Source organism: Cryptotermes secundus, unplaced genomic scaffold (genome assembly GCF_002891405.2).
Source record: "Cryptotermes secundus unplaced genomic scaffold, Csec_1.0 scaffold2648, whole genome shotgun sequence".
In the NCBI taxonomy this organism is placed as follows: domain Eukaryota; kingdom Metazoa; phylum Arthropoda; class Insecta; order Blattodea; family Kalotermitidae; genus Cryptotermes; species Cryptotermes secundus.
In genome coordinates, this window is record NW_019736444.1 from 191,889 (window position 1) to 209,139 (window position 17,251).

The 17,251-nt window shown below is 45.6% G+C and overlaps 1 protein-coding gene across 2 annotated transcripts in view; it reads right to left on the reverse strand.

Moving 5' to 3' along the window:
* Positions 1-17,251, reverse strand: part of LOC111870000 (mucin-12) — a 342,323-nt gene that overhangs the window by 69,403 nt on the left and 255,669 nt on the right. For both annotated transcript variants that reach the window (XM_023861920.2, XM_023861921.2), the window contains exon 4: positions 6,042-6,237. In XM_023861920.2, coding sequence (XP_023717688.1) covers positions 6,042-6,237 — 196 coding nt within the window. The remainder of the gene's footprint in view (positions 1-6,041; positions 6,238-17,251) is intronic.

The following is a 17,251-nucleotide window of genomic DNA, read 5'->3' on the forward strand; positions in this document are numbered from 1 at the left end:
TTTTACTTGTTATACTTAACTGTGAGTAGTTAATTTCATTTTCGTATTCACTGAAGCTTTAATGTTGAGCTCCCTAACTTGAACTCTTCGCCAAGTACAGTAAGAATGAGATGGGAATGGCATGTAGAACGAATGGGGGAGAAGAGGAATTCATATGGAGTACTGACAGGAAAGCCAGAAGGAAAAAGACCACTAGGAAGACCAAGACATAGGTAGAGGTCAAGCGGTCCCTGTGCTTAACTAATTAAGCACTACGCCATGAAGATGTATGAGGGAGTTGAGGTATAGCTCCACATTTCTTGACGTCGGCACTAGTTGGAGGTGAGTTGTCAGCTTCACTTCCCGGTCACTTTACCCACGGCAATCATTGGATAGGAGGCTGGTGGGCCCCAGAGCGTAGGCGGGTGGATAATATTAAAATGGATCTTAAAGATACAGGATGGGGTGTTATGGACTGTACTGATCTGGCTTAGAACTGGGACCAGATGAACCTTCGGTTTCCATAAAATGTTGGGAAGTTCTTGAGTGGCTGCACAACTGGCGGCTTCTCAAGAAGGGCTCAGCTCCATAAGTTAGCTAGTTAATTCACTGAAGCTTTAGGTAATGAACGTACCTCCATCCCAGACGTGTCATCACTGTGGAAAACTACTAAAAATCTCATGTTAGCCGATGACTCGACCGAGATCGAAACTGGGCAACTCCCGAACATAAGTCACGAACGGTACCGCTTCTCTATCCTGCTTGATGCCGGAATGGACAACGACCGCTAACATTTTTACCCTATTCAGTTCCCGATGCAAAGAGATCGTCCCACCCTGTCTTATACAATAAAAAAACTCCGTGGTTTTAGTCCGCAAGCGAACTATACCGACCGAGCGACCGCCACTTGTCGGCGAAGTTAGTGCCAACTTTAGCGGATAGAGGGGGTCGCGTGGTCTGCGCAACAGATCCCCAAGGCCGTTAATTTCGGTTTTCTAGACCGGAGCCACTATTTCCTTGAAATAGCTCCTCATTTATCCTCACGAGGCTGAGTGGACCACGTTCCAGACCCACTACTTTCTCAGAAAATCTGGTAGCGCCGAGAATCAAACCCGGACCTCTGGATCTGTAGCCAGGAACTCTGACCACTAGACCACAGAGGCGGTCAAGTAGTCAATATGGCGTCCTTGAATAATGTACGAAACTGATACAACTGTCACTTGTTACGTGAATCTCAAAATGGCGAGACATGAGTGTCTGTTCCTATTTCTGTGCCATGTATCTCGAATGTGCATATTTCTGGAAAAAAGTTTATGAGAACACGAAAAAAATAAAATTAATTCATCTTGAAATCATGTGTCTGACATTACTGAATGGATCTGAATTAAATTTGGTACAGATCTCTACAGTAAAAGCTGTCGAGCGAAAACATGTTTGATCCATAGTTCCAACATAATCCGAACGAGGCATGAAGCATACACCCAACTTTATGCAACAAAGTAACGCAAATTCGGGGAAAATTCATTTGGAAAACTTGCGTACACTTTTCCACCCCAGTTTCTTTAAACATTAGTTAAATCACATGCAGGATGCAACCCGTCTTAAACTATACACCCTAGAAAAATTACAGAAAAATCAATCATACACAGAAACATATAACCCAGCCGTATTTCACTCAAAATTAATTATAATAAATTATTAATTTCAATTCATTTTCCATCATCGAAACACACGGTATCGTGGTTGAGGCACTATGCTACAAGCCGGAAGGTCGCGGGATCGAATCCCGATAAGTTCACTGGATTTCTCAATTGACCTAATCCTTCCAGCCGCACTATGGCCCTGTGGTCCACTCAGCCTCTAACAGAAATGAGCACCAGGAATCTTCCTGGGGGTAAAGTGCGGCCGGCGCGTAAGGCTGACAATCTCACCGCCATCTGTGAGTCAATTGTCTAGAAAATGTGGGAGCCTCGACGTCTCACAACCCTATGGACCTCCACGGCCTGTTACAGGGATAGCTTTACCTTTACCTTTTACGCCTTACCTGTTAGGTTAAAGACATTACCACATTACAGATTCGGTTTCCTTTCTGTAGGCCTTATGCACTCCAAACCATGAGTGGACTTCAAATACACAGCAAAGGGACACAGCGACAAAATAAGTGATGCCATGCACGCATGCAATCATAACTTCAAACCGCACAAAAAAGAGAATATTCCTAAAGGAATTAAACACAACTTGCTTGTCTTGCCATGGTTTTAATAATGATAAAAAATAGAGAAGAGTACTTCTCAAAATAACTATAAAAACATACAAAATTCTGACGAAAACGTTGAATCCGAATTCAACAAAAACCGGGACTTAACGCTGTGTTGTGTGAACTACAAACAAAATTTACTCGCTGGAGAGGGAGAGGAAAATAAAAACTGAATTCGCGGGAACACAAAGCCCCCTGATCCGTACAAGCGCGGGAACTTGAGCTGCCTCACCAGTTCACAAAACAAGTTCGTGTGCCATTTCGCAAGAACACTTCCTCGCTCGGTAACCATTCCGAATTCCACAGACTAAACCTAGGTTCGGCAGGTCACGGTAGCTGAGCAGTCTAAGGCATGCACTGTCTTCGCTTCCTTGGAAGCCGGGATCGTGAGTTCGAATCCCACCCGGGGCATGGATGTTTAGTTTGTGTGTGTGCGTTTTTCTGTGTTTGTGTACAGGTACAGGCCTTGCGACGAGCTGATCACCCGCCCAAGGAGACCTACCGAATGTGTAAGATCAACAAAACCGAAGTGAACGGAGAAGTTCATGGAGGTAGGCCTAGGCCCACTGGGGCTGTAGTGAGAAGGAAAAAAAAAACCTAGGTTCGAACTACAGACGGAGTACGTTCCCAAAACGATGAAGTGACAATTGTTTCTAGAGGTTAAACCGCTGCATGATTCGCCTAACCCGTTCTATAACATACTCACATCACAAAAACGGTCACAACTCTCTTTCACATTAGGTAAGGTTCTCCCTGTACTCCATTAAGCACCACTACAAGAATATGAACAAGGAATATAGGTACAGCTCCAACAATCGTAACCTCAGCACCGGATGGAGGTTAGAGGCCAGCTTCATGCCCCAGCTGCTTTTATCCCCGAAGGAACCGCTGTCAGTACCCGTTAAACATGACACTGGGTGGGCTGGACGCTGTTGTCTACAAAACAGTATAAAATTCCTGCCGGGAATCGAACTACGGTTCCTGGGTCACTCAGCCTGCAGCCTTCACGTGACACCTTACGTGAGTTTTCGACTCGAATACACAAAGACTGTAGAGGTCTATCATATTACCGTGGCCGCAGCACAATTTTCAGACAGAAATTATAGAATAAATAATTTTCCTGGAATATTATTTCAGGAGTATTACACCCTGTATTACTAATTATGAATATAATTTTTTAAATGAAGTGTGATTTCGAATATTTCGAATATAAGCCGCACCCCAGTTTTCCTCTTGAATTTTTGGCAAAAAATGTGCGGCCTATACATGCGTAAATACGGTATTTCATTTACGGGAGCCCTAAACCAAGATAGGCATTGGGGCCAACCGATTGTTCTCTGGGGCTCACGGACTGAACTGAGACTGGTAAGGTAGAAGGTAAAGCTGCCCCTCTGCTTAATTATTTAAGCACTATGGGGAAAGTGGAGGTATAGCTCTACCAGTCTTAACCTCGGCACTAGGCGGAGGTCAATGGTCGGGTTCACGTCCAGGCTACTCTACCTCAGAGACAGAGGCCACGGTAGCCATTGGATATGAGGCTGGGTGGGCTCCAGAGTGGAGAAGAGAGCAGTTTTTGCCTCTGCTGAGAATCGAAACTATGCCGTCCAGTCTGTAGCTATCCCTACACTTGCTACATTGGGACCAGTTTAAGCAGATGTGTGTGGGAAGAATGGAGTTAAATTCACAAGTAGCTTCTCTTTTGTGCGTGTGTGGATTGATTTATGACGCTGTGAGTAAATCTATCCATGTAGCAGGCCGTGGAGGCCCACAGGGTTGTGAGACGTCGAGGCTCTCACATTTTCTAGATACTGGGCTCACAGATGGCAGTGAGGTTGTCAGCCTTATGCGCCGGCAGCGCTTTACCCCCAGGGAGATTCCTGGTACTCATTTCTGTTAGAGGCTGAGTCGACCCCAGGGCCATAGTGCGGCTGGAATAATTAGGTGAGTTTAAAAATTCAGTGACCTCATCGGGACTCGAACCCGCGACCTCCGGTTTGTAGCATAATGCCTCAATCAACTACTCTACCGCATATATATATAAAGATAGGCAGGAAGATTGATGAACGATCGATTACAAAATATTTGGTAAGAAACGGCGGTGATGTATTCGACTGGAGTGAGTGGAGAAAACCACTAAGAACTTCAGTCAGGACATGGCGGTAAATGAACCGAGATTCGAACCGAGCACATCCCGAACATGAGTTTAAACCGTTACCGCCAAGATAACCAGCTCCCGTGCAGCATTCCCAACGTTCGCATTAAATGGTTATGAATATGCTTGTTCCTTCCTCCCGGCACGGAAAGCAACCAGCAGCAGCGAGACCCCACAATTGTTCTAGACATTATTAGAGTTTGTTCTCCATTTGTGAAACCGAGAGAGAGCCAGTAATCACGGAATGTCACGTGATGCGAGTACTAAAGCATGTACGGTTACTTAAGTTTAGTGGGATGTACAATTCTAAAGGCGAGTCCATATTACTCGTGCTCGTCGGGAGACTCGTCTGGCTTTTACTTGTGCTCGTAAATCTTCGTCCACACTACTTCAGTTGCTCGCCAGGCTTCGGCGCGTGAGGATCCGTATATTTACTCGTAGTGTGTATAGGCTGTAGTCGTATTTTAATTTTCTGGTTAGAGTTCTTAAATTAAAAATTTTAAATTTGCTTGTCTTGTGACTTGTCATATCGTCCACATTACTCGCGAGCACAGCGAATCACACGAGCGCGAGTAATGTGGACGCGCCTTAAGAAAAGTGTCAATGCGCAGGTGCGAAAATCTTCCATTCCTGCAGACGACACAGAGGGGGGAAAAACAGTGTAAAAAGAGATACCTTTAAGTAGGTCATACGATATACCAGCTAGTCTGGTCGATTCTCATTTATCGAAAGAGAACAGGAGGAAGAACAGGGACGGAGAACACACAGAAAGTGGGGAACAGGGCGAGATGGAATGCGCAATCCAACCTACAGCAAGCCCGCACGCCCGTCTCTTCTGTCAGCATCATTCTGTATAGATTAGACATAGCGTATATATTTATTCCATGGCTCGAGATACATATCCGGCCCGTCGACATCTCCCTAAACAGCTGGTAATAATGCTTTCTCTCCTGAACTCACTTTAAGTCAAAATACAAAATTCAGCTGCTACAATTCAACGTACTCTTGGGTCCAAAACATATAATAATAATAATAATAATAATAATAATAATAATAATAATAATAATAATAATAACATAATAAAACCATTTCTAACACGGGCAGACATACCTACAGAAATCCGTCACATTTTTACAATCGCATATCCAAACAAATATACTTCCGTTACCGGGACAGCGCAGTCGGTATAGCGACTGGCTACGGGCTGGAGGGATCGGAGTTCGAGTCCCGGTGAGGGTAAGAATTTTCACTTCTCCACTTCGTCCACACCGGCTCTGGGGTCCATCCAGCCTCCTATCCACTCGGTACCGGGGATAAAGCGGCCGGGGCGTGAAGCTGACCACGCACCTCCAGATAGTGACGAGGTCAAGAAAATATGGATCTATACATCCACCCCCCTTCGTGGCGTAGTGCTTAATTAGTTATGCATAGGAACAACTGTAACTTTTTAACCTTTACATCCCAGAAGGTAGAACTATTCAAATCCTGCGTACCTTACTGGATGTTTACTGTCCCACGCAGACGGAACATCGACCCATTATGACGTGAGAAAGCACAGATTTGCAAACACCCGCTTATACGTACATGAATATCAACAGTACTAACATACCTCGTGGTCAATGACTACAAAAAACATGAAAAGCCAACACTCACCTTTCTTTGTCTTCGCAAGTTGCGTGTCTCCTGAACCCTGTGTCCCGTGCGTTTGCTGCTGTTGGGAATTGAACCCAGGACCAGCCGCCAAGGTAGCCATTGCGAGTAATTTCCTCTTGTGGTTACACAGCTTGGTGAGGTCACGTGAAGTCACTGTTGAGTCTGACGGAGGCATTGTCCAAGGTCTCGTGGCCACCTGCAGAAGAACATTAAACCATGAGATCACCGACGTTCTAAAAGAACCTTCTGAGTACTTCCAAAAACTAAGTCATCGCTGGGTAAGATAAAATCAGCCCAGCGATGAATCACCGCGTTAACGTCACACTAGTTTGCTTTCTTGAACGTCGGTACCTTATACTGCGAACCAATGTAATACCAGTTGAGAATTCAACGTGATGTCTTATTCACATAAGCTCTATTACTGTTAATTTCCGTTTTATCCTCCCGTATTGTTTTCCATCCATCCATGTTACTGAATGATACGTCAAGGCCGACGTTCAGCGCCACTTCCCACGAATAACACGCACAAATAGTGCATCGCGAACTATCTCCTTTATAAGTACACTACATTTTGCATATCCACACAAAAATATTGTTAATACTTAAAAGACACAAACGATATGCTAAACAAACGGCTCACTAGATCGTGACCTATCACACAACTTCCTCTCATAACAAGTCGTTGCTGGGGTAACACAAAACTGAGTGTTTAAGGGCGAGCTAATTAACTTACTTGTGATGGCAGTAGCTGCTTTGATGCACAGTCCGGGGGGTTCCTTTCATCACGCGTTCCTTTTACTGAGCTCATTAAATACATGTTCTACCCATTAACTTTACCAGGACGCGGGTTCTACTCCCGATGAGGTCACTTTTTTTTTTCAATTTACCTAATCCTTTCAAGCACAGTCGGCTCAGTCTCTAACAGAAATGAGTACCAGGAATCTTCCTGGGGGGTTTAGGTGCGGCCGGCGCGTATGACCGACGAACTTACCGCCATCTGTGAGCCGATTGTATAGAAAATGTGGTATCCTCGATGTTTTACACCCCTGGAGTCGGTCTTAAGGTCGGCTTGCATCTGATTATTTCTGTAATGTTTTTCGCATTAGACAGGTCTCATAAATAATATTTTCCAGTGTACAGAAGAACAGATAAGGACGGATATGACGTGGGGGGGGGATCATTAATACATCTGTGAACGCCTGACACCAAACCAACAGACAGCAGCAAGTGCATTTGCGTGGAACAGAAAATATAACAAGCATGACCTCGTTGTTCTTGGGGGGTTATCTCCATTTCTTGTAGAATATAGCACACAATAACAATTATGTGTATTAGTCATCGAACAGGATAGAAAAATAAACAAAACACATGATGGATGAAGCAGTACGTTCTAAGAAAGTGGCGTTTCGCTTTATACAAGGCATAATATGAACTAGGGGCAACAGTGCCTCTTATCTTACATCATCACACTGCGTTCGTACGAACTCCTGCACTGAAAACATTCAAGCGAAACAGCTACATAATGACATAACTACAGAGAGGACGGAACGCGAAGGTGGCACTGTAGAGACGGAGGTAATACATAAGTATTTTTATTGCTAGTGAGGTGGGACTAAGTCCCTCGTACTGCGGCCACTTCTGGCCTATTGTACCAGCCCCAGGTGATAGGTGAGGGTGATTGTGGAGCAATTCGTGGAATGAAGATTGGCAGGGGAAACCGAAGTACTGGGAGAAAACCTGCCCCAGCGCCACTGTGTCCACCACAAATCCCACTTGACCAGACCCCGGGATCGAACCCGGGCCGCCGCGGTCGGAAGCCAGCGACTAACCGCTTGAGCTATGGCGCGGCCTAGTAGATATGTAAATTGCGGGAGTTCTTCACCCTGGGATATGACGGACGGAACGTGAACCACTCATATATGTCTGCTGCTGTCATAAAAACACACATTTTACCTCTACATTTAATCAATATCTTCTAAGCGTAATGCTCAAACACAGGGGAAACGATTAATGCAATGAGTTCATAGCTGCTGTATTAAATGTGACACGTGGGGCTCTCTCACAGGAAAGTTTTCCCGGTATGAAGGTTCCAAGCACTGCCCGATCATCTCCATGGTAAAGGCAGGCTCGAGAGAAGGTAGAGCGTTGGGAAGAAAAGGTAGAGCGGTGGTTACGAGCAGCATAAAGTAGCGGAGCAGGGTCTTTACTGTGCATTCAAACGGAAAATTCTTATTAACGCAGAAAGGCTCCACTGAGGACGAATTCTGATGTCCGTAACTCATCTGAAGAGCTTAAAAATATTCAAATTATAAACAAAAAAATAAAACAAAAACTGTGGCGTTTTTATTCCGCAAGCGAACTATACCGACCGAGCGACCGGTGAAGTCAGTGCCAACTTTAGCGGATAGTCGGTGTCACGTGGTCAGCGCAACGAATCCCCAAGGCCGTTAATTTCAGCTTTCTAGACCGGAGCCGCTACTTTTCCATTTAAGTAGCTCCTCAATTTCACGAAGCTGAGTGGACCCCGTTAGAGACCCACTACTTCTAAGAAAATCTGGTAGCGCCGGGAATCGAACCCGGACGTCTGTATCTGCAGCCAGGAACTCTGACCACTAGACCACAGAGGCGGCTATATTCAAATTATACCGCAGAGAATACGTTCCTCTACGTCGATGAATGGGTTAAAGCTTGTTACGCAAAAATAATCGCTGATTATTTTTAGAATTATAAGAAAATAAACAGATACATTGCGTGGCCAAAATGGATGGGTTTCCAACGGTGGAGTATGAGGTATAGGTAGCAAACACTCTATTACAAAGGGTTAATTTAAATTTGTGTTCTCAGCGCTGCCGATAACGGTAGCCGAGCGGTCTAAGGCATGCACTGTCTTCGCTCGCTCGCTCCGAAGCCGGGATCGTGGGTTCGGATCTATTTCCTGTGATGTACGAACTGAATACTTATATATTATTCTTATACACTGCCGGTGACAGTAGCCGAGCGGTATAAGGTATGCACTGTCTTCGCTCGCTCCGAAGCCGGGATCGTGGGTTCGAATCCCACTGAGGGTTGTTCAATGTTTGTGTGCATGTGCGCTGTTCTGTGTTTGTATACAGGTAGAGAGGCCTTGCGACGAGCTGATCACCCGCCCTAACGAGTTCTACCGAATGTCTAAGGCTGGGGCCACACGAGCGCACAAAATGCGTCCGTAGCAACGAACGTTCTTTATGACGGACGTTGCTGAGGACACCACACAGTTGCAGAATGTGGTGCGTAGTTCTGTGTCTGCAATGGAAGCAGAAGAAAGCGTAGCATTCGCCTCTCTTGTTTATTTCTACAACGGACGTCACGTCGTTCGTTACAACGGATGCATTCTGTGCGCTCGTATGGCTCCAGCGTAAGTCCTAGTAAACCGAAGTGAAACGGCGAGTTTCATGGAAGTAGGCCAAGGCCCAAATAGGGGCTGTAGCTAAAAAAAAAATCTCAGAGCTTACCACACGAATTGCGGAAAAGAATCAAAGCCTATGTGAAATGCGCCTTTAAAGGGGGGTAAATTTGACAGAATTTGGAACCTCAAGGTCACGAAATTCACCTGAAGGAAAATGTGACCAACTGGACAGATATTTACATGGAATTTTGTGTAGGAACGATTTATAGAATGAAGAATGTGGGGGGGGGGGGACTGGTCTCTGCAAATATGTAACCACATAGCCTATCACGAACAACGAAAAAGCAAATAAACTCTGCCTTTTCGTATAACAGAAAAAAAAAATAAACTGTGTAGGTTTAAAATGTGTAACAAAATTTATCGCATCTGACCAGAGTGAAAGGTGGGTGTGGGCAACACAATAAACGCAGTTATATAAATTCCTGGACACGTATTCACTACGTGTACGGGGAAGCGCAAATTTATTAGAAGAATCGTGCAGAATCCTCCCGCCCCCTCTCACCGCCTCATATCGCTCACCATTTCCACCAACAGGTGCTGCGTCCGTTCGGCAATAACATTCAGGGGGCCTTATTAAAATAACTTGACATTTAAAAACCTAAATGTCAAGCCCCACTAACAAAGTTTTAGAGCAACAATATCTTTTATCGAAAATATTTCAGCTTTTACGTGTGTCATAACAGATCGTCATGCCTGCCTCATTATAATTATTTCCAGATGACAGCTGTGCAATAAAAACCGTCGTAAATTCAATAATAATTCTATTTCTTCCTGTGTTTCTGGATATATATCTTTTTTATTGCTAGTGGGGTGGGACTAAGTCCCTTGTACTGCGGCCACTTCTGGCCTATTGTACCAGCCCCAGATGATAGGTGAGGGTGATTGTGGAGCAATTGGTGGAATGAAGATTGGCAGGGGAAACCGAAGTACTCGGAGAAAACCTGCCCCAGCGCCACTTTGCCCACCACAAACCCCACTTGACCAGCCCCGGGGATCGACCCCGGCCCGCCGCGGTGGGAAGCCAGCGACTAACCGCTTTAGCTATGGCACGGCCGTTTCTGGATATAAATGCCAAATAAAACACACAAGAAACGGCCTTTGTATAGAAATAAGGCGGCGCGAAGCTTAGGTAACCAGACGCTGGTTTGCTACAACAGACTCACTCATTCAATCACGGGTCATTTCATGCGAGGTTCGTAGTGGACGAAGTGTCATCGGAACAGTGTTTACTCGTACCGCCTCTGTGGTTTAGTGGTCAGAGTTCCGGCTACAGATCCAGAGGTCGCGGGTTCGATTCCCGGAGCTACCAGATTTTCTGATGTAGTGGGTCTGGAAACGGGGTCCACTCTGCCTCGTGAGGATAACTGAGGAGCTATTTCATGGAAATAGCGGCTCCGGTCTAGAAAACCGCGATTAACGGCAGTGGGTATCAGTTGCGCTGACCATGTGATACCCTCTATCCGCAAAAGTTGGTACTAACTTCGCCGACAAGCGGCGGTCGCTGGGTCGGTATAGTTCGCTTGCGGACTACAGGACACGGAGTTTTTTTTTATTTCTTCAATTTACCCCCCCTCCCAATAAACATTCTACCATTGTATCATATTCACATGTCACCGCTGGACAGCCTTGACCAGGCAGCACATTATCACAGCCTCAGATCCCGCACTCGACTGGTTATGGAGTAACAAAGTTATGTGTAATGAACAGACAGCAAAACGCAGACTCTGACATAATCCACCAAAACATACCTACGGTTCTGCAGGCCTTTGTGGGCCTTGGCCTCGATTCCAGTTACTTAATCTATATACAGTAGGTAGGAATCCTCGGATGGGGGATCAGCCCGCCGCAAGGCCGCTACCCACACACAGAACAACACAGACACGGAACAAACGCTGACAAGCATCCATACCTCGGGTGAGATTCGAAGCCACGACCCCAGTGTTTGAGAGGGCGAAGACGGTTCGTAGAGACAGTGTCATGTGACTTCGAACATGGCCACGCACCCCCTTGTCTGAAATTTGTCTTCTGCGCATTCAAGGTTACTCTTGGCGCTCTTGGCCTTGTTCGAAGTTACGTGACACTTGCTATACCTTAGAACGCGCGGCCACCTTGATCGGCTCAGAGCATATCTATCTGGGGCGTATCTTGACACTAGGGTCATTTAAGTTCTCCCACTCACCATCAGTATCTACGTTCAGGGATTAGGTAGGACAACCGCGGTCTGAGGAATCCACCACAATAGCACATCCTGAGACGCACTAATCCAACGAGACCTTCACTTCGCCTCTATGGAATTGGGTATTTGACAAGTCTCCAGTCGATCAGCTACTCAGGAATTTCCCAGAATTTTATGGAACCAGAAGGTTTACTACAGTGTTCACAAGAGCCAGATGATTCCAGTCCAAATCACACCATCCCATTCCTCTTAGATCCATTTTAATACTGTCCTCCTCCCTACGTCTAGGTATTAACAATTGTGCATTCCTCTTATCCCATGCAAGCTATATGCCCTTCCCATCTCATCATCAATTACATCGTTCTAACTATATTTGGTGAAGACTGCAAGTTATGAAGATTCCTCTTTAATCATCCTCCTATCTACATTCTAGAGGCACGCGGGTTCGAGTCCCGATGAGGTCACTGGATTTTTAAACTTACCTAATTATTCTAGCCGCACTATGGCCCTGGGGTTGACTCAGCCTCTAACAGAAAGGAGTACCAGGAATTGTAAGCGGCCGGCGCGTAAGGCTGACAACCTCACCGCCATCTGTGAGCCGATTGTCTAGATAATGTGGGAGCCTCGACGTCTCACAACCCGATGGGCCTCCACGGCATGTTACAGGGACACATTTACTTACTTAATTACAGATAGAATAAAATAAAGAACCATGCACGCAACTCCATACATTCCCTAGATTTAAAAACGTTAGGCCAATGTTCAACATTCCTTCATTTTATTGTCCAACAATTACACTGAACGTCGGGTCTGTGTCTGCTAGTCTAAACAAAAGGAAACGCTGGAATGTTCTTCATTATTTGCCATTCTTCAACGAAGGTAATAATAAATACGCGGATGTTCTTGTCTTAACAAAATTAATGATCATTCCAAAAATATCTCTCGTTCTTGAATAGCAAATCTTAGGCCAACATGTTAATTATCTTGACAAGTATTATTACATCATTCATGTTCAATGGCTTCTCTCTTCTGGAAATGTTTTCTTTAAGGTTATATAACAAACTTCACAAGGTCATATACTGTTAAACTATTTCATCAGCTCTATTTAGGCAATCCCATCGCTGTATTCTGTACACTTCGTCTCTCCTGGACCAAGGCTTCTCTGTTATATTGCAATCCACGTTTCAAGCCAAGCAGATGGAAGTGCCAGATAATAACGTCCTCTGCCATAACAAAAAGACTCGAAGAAGTGAGACAACACACTGATTGGAACGAATTGTATGCTATTACTAAAGCAGTCTGCTGAATGTCGTAACACACATCATTTATTTTTATGTTAAAATCCGAAATTACTTTTGTCTTGGCATGCGGTATGTATAAATTACAGTCGAAAGCAGGTAACTCTTATAAGTCTCAGTACGTAAGCATGAAATCGAATCTTATGGAGATAACTAATGCCTTTGCTTCAGATCAGGGCACGCTTTAGCGTAGTTAGTTGAGGCAATACGCTACAAGCCGGAAGGTCGCGGGTTCTACTCCCGATGAGATGGATTCTCTTTCAATTGACCAAATCCTTCCAGCCGCACTATGGCCCTGGGATCGACTCAGCTTCTAACAGAAATGAGTACCACGAATCTTCATGGGGGGTAAAGGGCGGTCGGCGTGTAAGGATGACAACCTCACCGCCATCTGTGAGACGACTGTCTAGAATGTGTGGGAGCCTCAACGTCTCACAACCCTATGGGCCTTCACGGCCTGTTACAAGGATAGCTTCACTTTTACCTTGGCTTCAGATGGACAAAGGTTCGTTTCAAACCGTCAAATAAATCCTTCTGTAGCTTGCTCCACCACTTCAGGCAAATTACGACGCTGCTCCTAAACACCTCTCGATGTTCTCAGTACATAACACCAAATCGTACAGTGACTTAAAGCAAAAAACAAACTCCGTGGTTTTAGTCCGCAAGCGAAATATACCGACCGAGCGACCGTCGCTTGTCTGCGAAGTTTAGTGCCAACTTTAGCAGATAGAGGGTGTCACGTGGTCAGCACAACGGATCCCCACGGCCGTTAATTTCGGTTTTCTATACCGGAGCCTCTATTTCCTTGAAACAGATCCGCAAATACCCTCACGAGGCTGAGTGGACCCCGTTCCAGACCAACAACTCAGAAAATCTGGTAGCACCGGGAATCGAACCTGGAACCTCTGGATCTGTAGACAGGAACTCTGACCACTAGACCACAGAGGCGGTAGAAACACTGGTCTAGAGCTTCGTTTTTTTTCAAAACAGAACACGCAACTTCCAAAGACGGTGTTCATCAGCTCCATGCTCCGGCCATCTTGCCGCCTGGTAAAGAGATTATCAGGCTGAGTGGAACCCATAGCTGATTTGGATGACGCGGCAAAAAGAAACTGTCAGAAATCACATGCAGACAATCCACCTTACAGTCACATCCCACAGATAATTCAGGGTAAGGGAACAGCGGGCGAGTACCCCCATGCCTTCTTTTTACCTCCTTATGTTCGTGTAAGACAATCCCAACATGGTCGTCAAGCGAACACCAGCGCCACTAAGCAAAGGGCACGAAGTTCTGAATGACGACAGGTATGTGAAAAGTGTTGAACTTCTGTGCGTCTTTGGTAAAATGAAAGGTAGCAACGTGGGGGATATGCGAATGATTTCAATGCACGAATAATTGTAAAATCGCTGTGAACTGGTTTCTGGAAATTTCTATGGCGACATGATACAAATATACTGTTACGTGCGGAGCCGTTACTATGCGACGACCATTAGACAGTCGAATTTATGGGAGCCTTTTTTTTTATTGCTAGTGGGGTTGGAATAAGTCCCTTGTACTGCGGCCACTTCTGGCCTACTGTACCAGCCCCAGATGCTACGTGAGGGTGATTGTGGAGCAATTGGTGGAATGAAGATTGGCAGGGGAAACCGAAGTACTCGGAGAAAACCTGCCCTAGCGCCACATTGTCCACCTCAAATCCCACTTGACCAGACCCGGGATCAAACCCGGGCCGCAGCGGTGGGAAACCAGCGACTAACCGCTTGAACTATGGCGCGGCCAATGAAAGCCGTTACTAGGCAACAGTTCGGTAAACACGTTCCCACAGCAACGAATCTACGGGCAACAACAGAGGTACTGTCGGCAACGAGGTATTTCAACGTGGTCCGTGCCGAGATGTTATCTTGAAGAAAACTGGGGCGACCCAATCAGTTCTGTATCGGAGTCTGAGAAGTGTGGATCTGAGCGCGTGAAGCTGAAGAATCTCCACCGTTAGCAGCCGCTGCGGATGCTGTAGTGACTGGCGCTATTTCCGAGTGGTGTGTATAAGTGGTAAATAAATCCATTCACCAACCCAAACCCCGTCTACAGTCGCGGACCAAATAGTGACAATATTAAAAAGCATGTTAGATTTTAGGTCGTCACAGCGGTGCCTATAAAACGTTCTATCTCCTGGGATATAATGTGTAGTTATCTGGCGAAAGTCTACCGACGTTTCGGAGGTCGAAGAGTAAACCAGTGAAGAATTCAGCACCAAGCAGGCTGCGACATCAGATAACTTTCGCCACGCTATACAACTAGAAGATAGTACTTTACATCTAACAGAAGACTACGAGCTATTTTTAAAAACTATGACAACACTTCGGAACTATTACACGTATTTTGCCAACTGCGAATGTTTTATGTTATGTTCTCACGAAAATTCACTCGTCTGTTGGTTACCTTAACTTATTGGAATGAGTCCCACCTCATTACCGCTTATAATTTACTGGCATGTCCTTTCCTTTCCTTTGTTACACTCGGCCATTTGTCCCCGTCAATATTACAGAATCATGGGTGTGGTGACATAACACGTCAGCACAACTCTCTTGCGGCTTGCCAAAACAATCTACGGTTCTCTCCACAAACTGCATGAACTAACCATCTAATGAGAAGACAGCGTCAGGCCACTCACGTGGGTTTACTCCTAACCTATTCAGCTCTTTAAAGATCGCATTTCGTGTAAATGATACATAAAAATTCAGTTTGTACCTCATAGGAAACACACCACTGACGTTGGCTGACTTTCATCGGACTGCACGGCGTTATAAACCAGAAGATAGAAACATTCACAAGAACCGCTGTGAGAACTTAAATCCAAGAGACCACAAATATTTCAAAGAATTCTGAGAAATAATGTCGTGTAGTCAGCTGAACATCAACTGATGTTTCGAAAGAACACGTCGCCTCCATCTTCAGACTTACACTCTATCAGATACAACGGTCTTCATGTCTAATGCTTGTAGAAATCCCCATATGACAACCCATGTTCATCATACATGCGAAGTTATTTCTTTGTAGTGATAGTTATGCCAGGGAGAAGGGGTAGCGTCGTTGGTTAAGGCACCAGGCTACAAGCCGGAAGGTCGTGGATTTGAATCCCAATGAGGTCACTGCATTTTTCAATTGACCTAATCCTTCCAGCCGCACTTTGGCCCTGGGGTTGATTCAGACTCTTAACAGAAATGAATACCAGGATTCTTCTTGGGGGTAAAGAGCGGCCGGCGCGTGAGGCTGACAACCTCTCCGCTGTCTATGAGCCGACTCTAGAAAATGTGGGAGCCTCGACTTCTCACTATTTTATGGGCCTCCATGGCCTGTTACAGGGATAGCTTTACCTATAGCAGATCACAGTGGCAATCCCACTCAACACATGGATGTCTGTGTGTAGGTAGCGGCCTTGCGACGGCCCAAAATTTCAGCACTAATACTTGCGCATCTCGAACGCGCATGTGCGTTTATCGACAGGGCATAGCTCCAGCCGCACGTGTTCCCAAGTAGTGAAAAGGAAGTTGTGTTCTGCAGTTGTTGTTGGAAATGGGTCTCTCGACGGAGGAAGAGTATTCATAGTTGAGTATTACTTCCGCTCATACGGAAGTGGTCGCCAGACAACTCGCTTCCTTGGTTTTGAGCGGCCAGATGTTATCGTCCAGAAACCGCTACATAGTACACGTGTGATGATATGGTGTGCCGTCTCAGCACACGGTACATTAGGCCCCTATTTCATTGAGGATGAGGAAGGCAATGCTCTTACCGTCACCCAGGGACATGGTGATCGGACCATTTCTTCAGGATTTGAGAAGGTTCTGTCGTGCAAGGGGCCTTCACATGAATAGACAGTCTTTTCATTTCAGTACTGAATTTTTGGAGCATACTGTACTTAAAAGATTTCTCCCGAACATACTGTACTTGCGCCGGTCACGGTAGCCGAGCGGTCTAAGGCATGCACTGTCTCCGCTCGCTTGGAAGCCGGGATCGTGGGTTCGGATCTGTTTCCTGTGAGGTACGAACTGAATTCTTATATATAATTCTTATACACTGCCGGTCATGGCAGCCGAGCGGTCTAAGGCATCTACTGCCTTCGCTCGCTCGGAAGCCGGTATCGTGGGTTCGGATCTGCTTCCTGTGAGGTACGAACTGAATTCTTATATATAATTCTTATACACTGCCGGTCATGGCAGCCGAGCGGTCTAAGGCATCTACTGCCTTCGCTCGCTCGGAAGCCGGTATCGTGGGTTCGGATCTGCTTCCTGT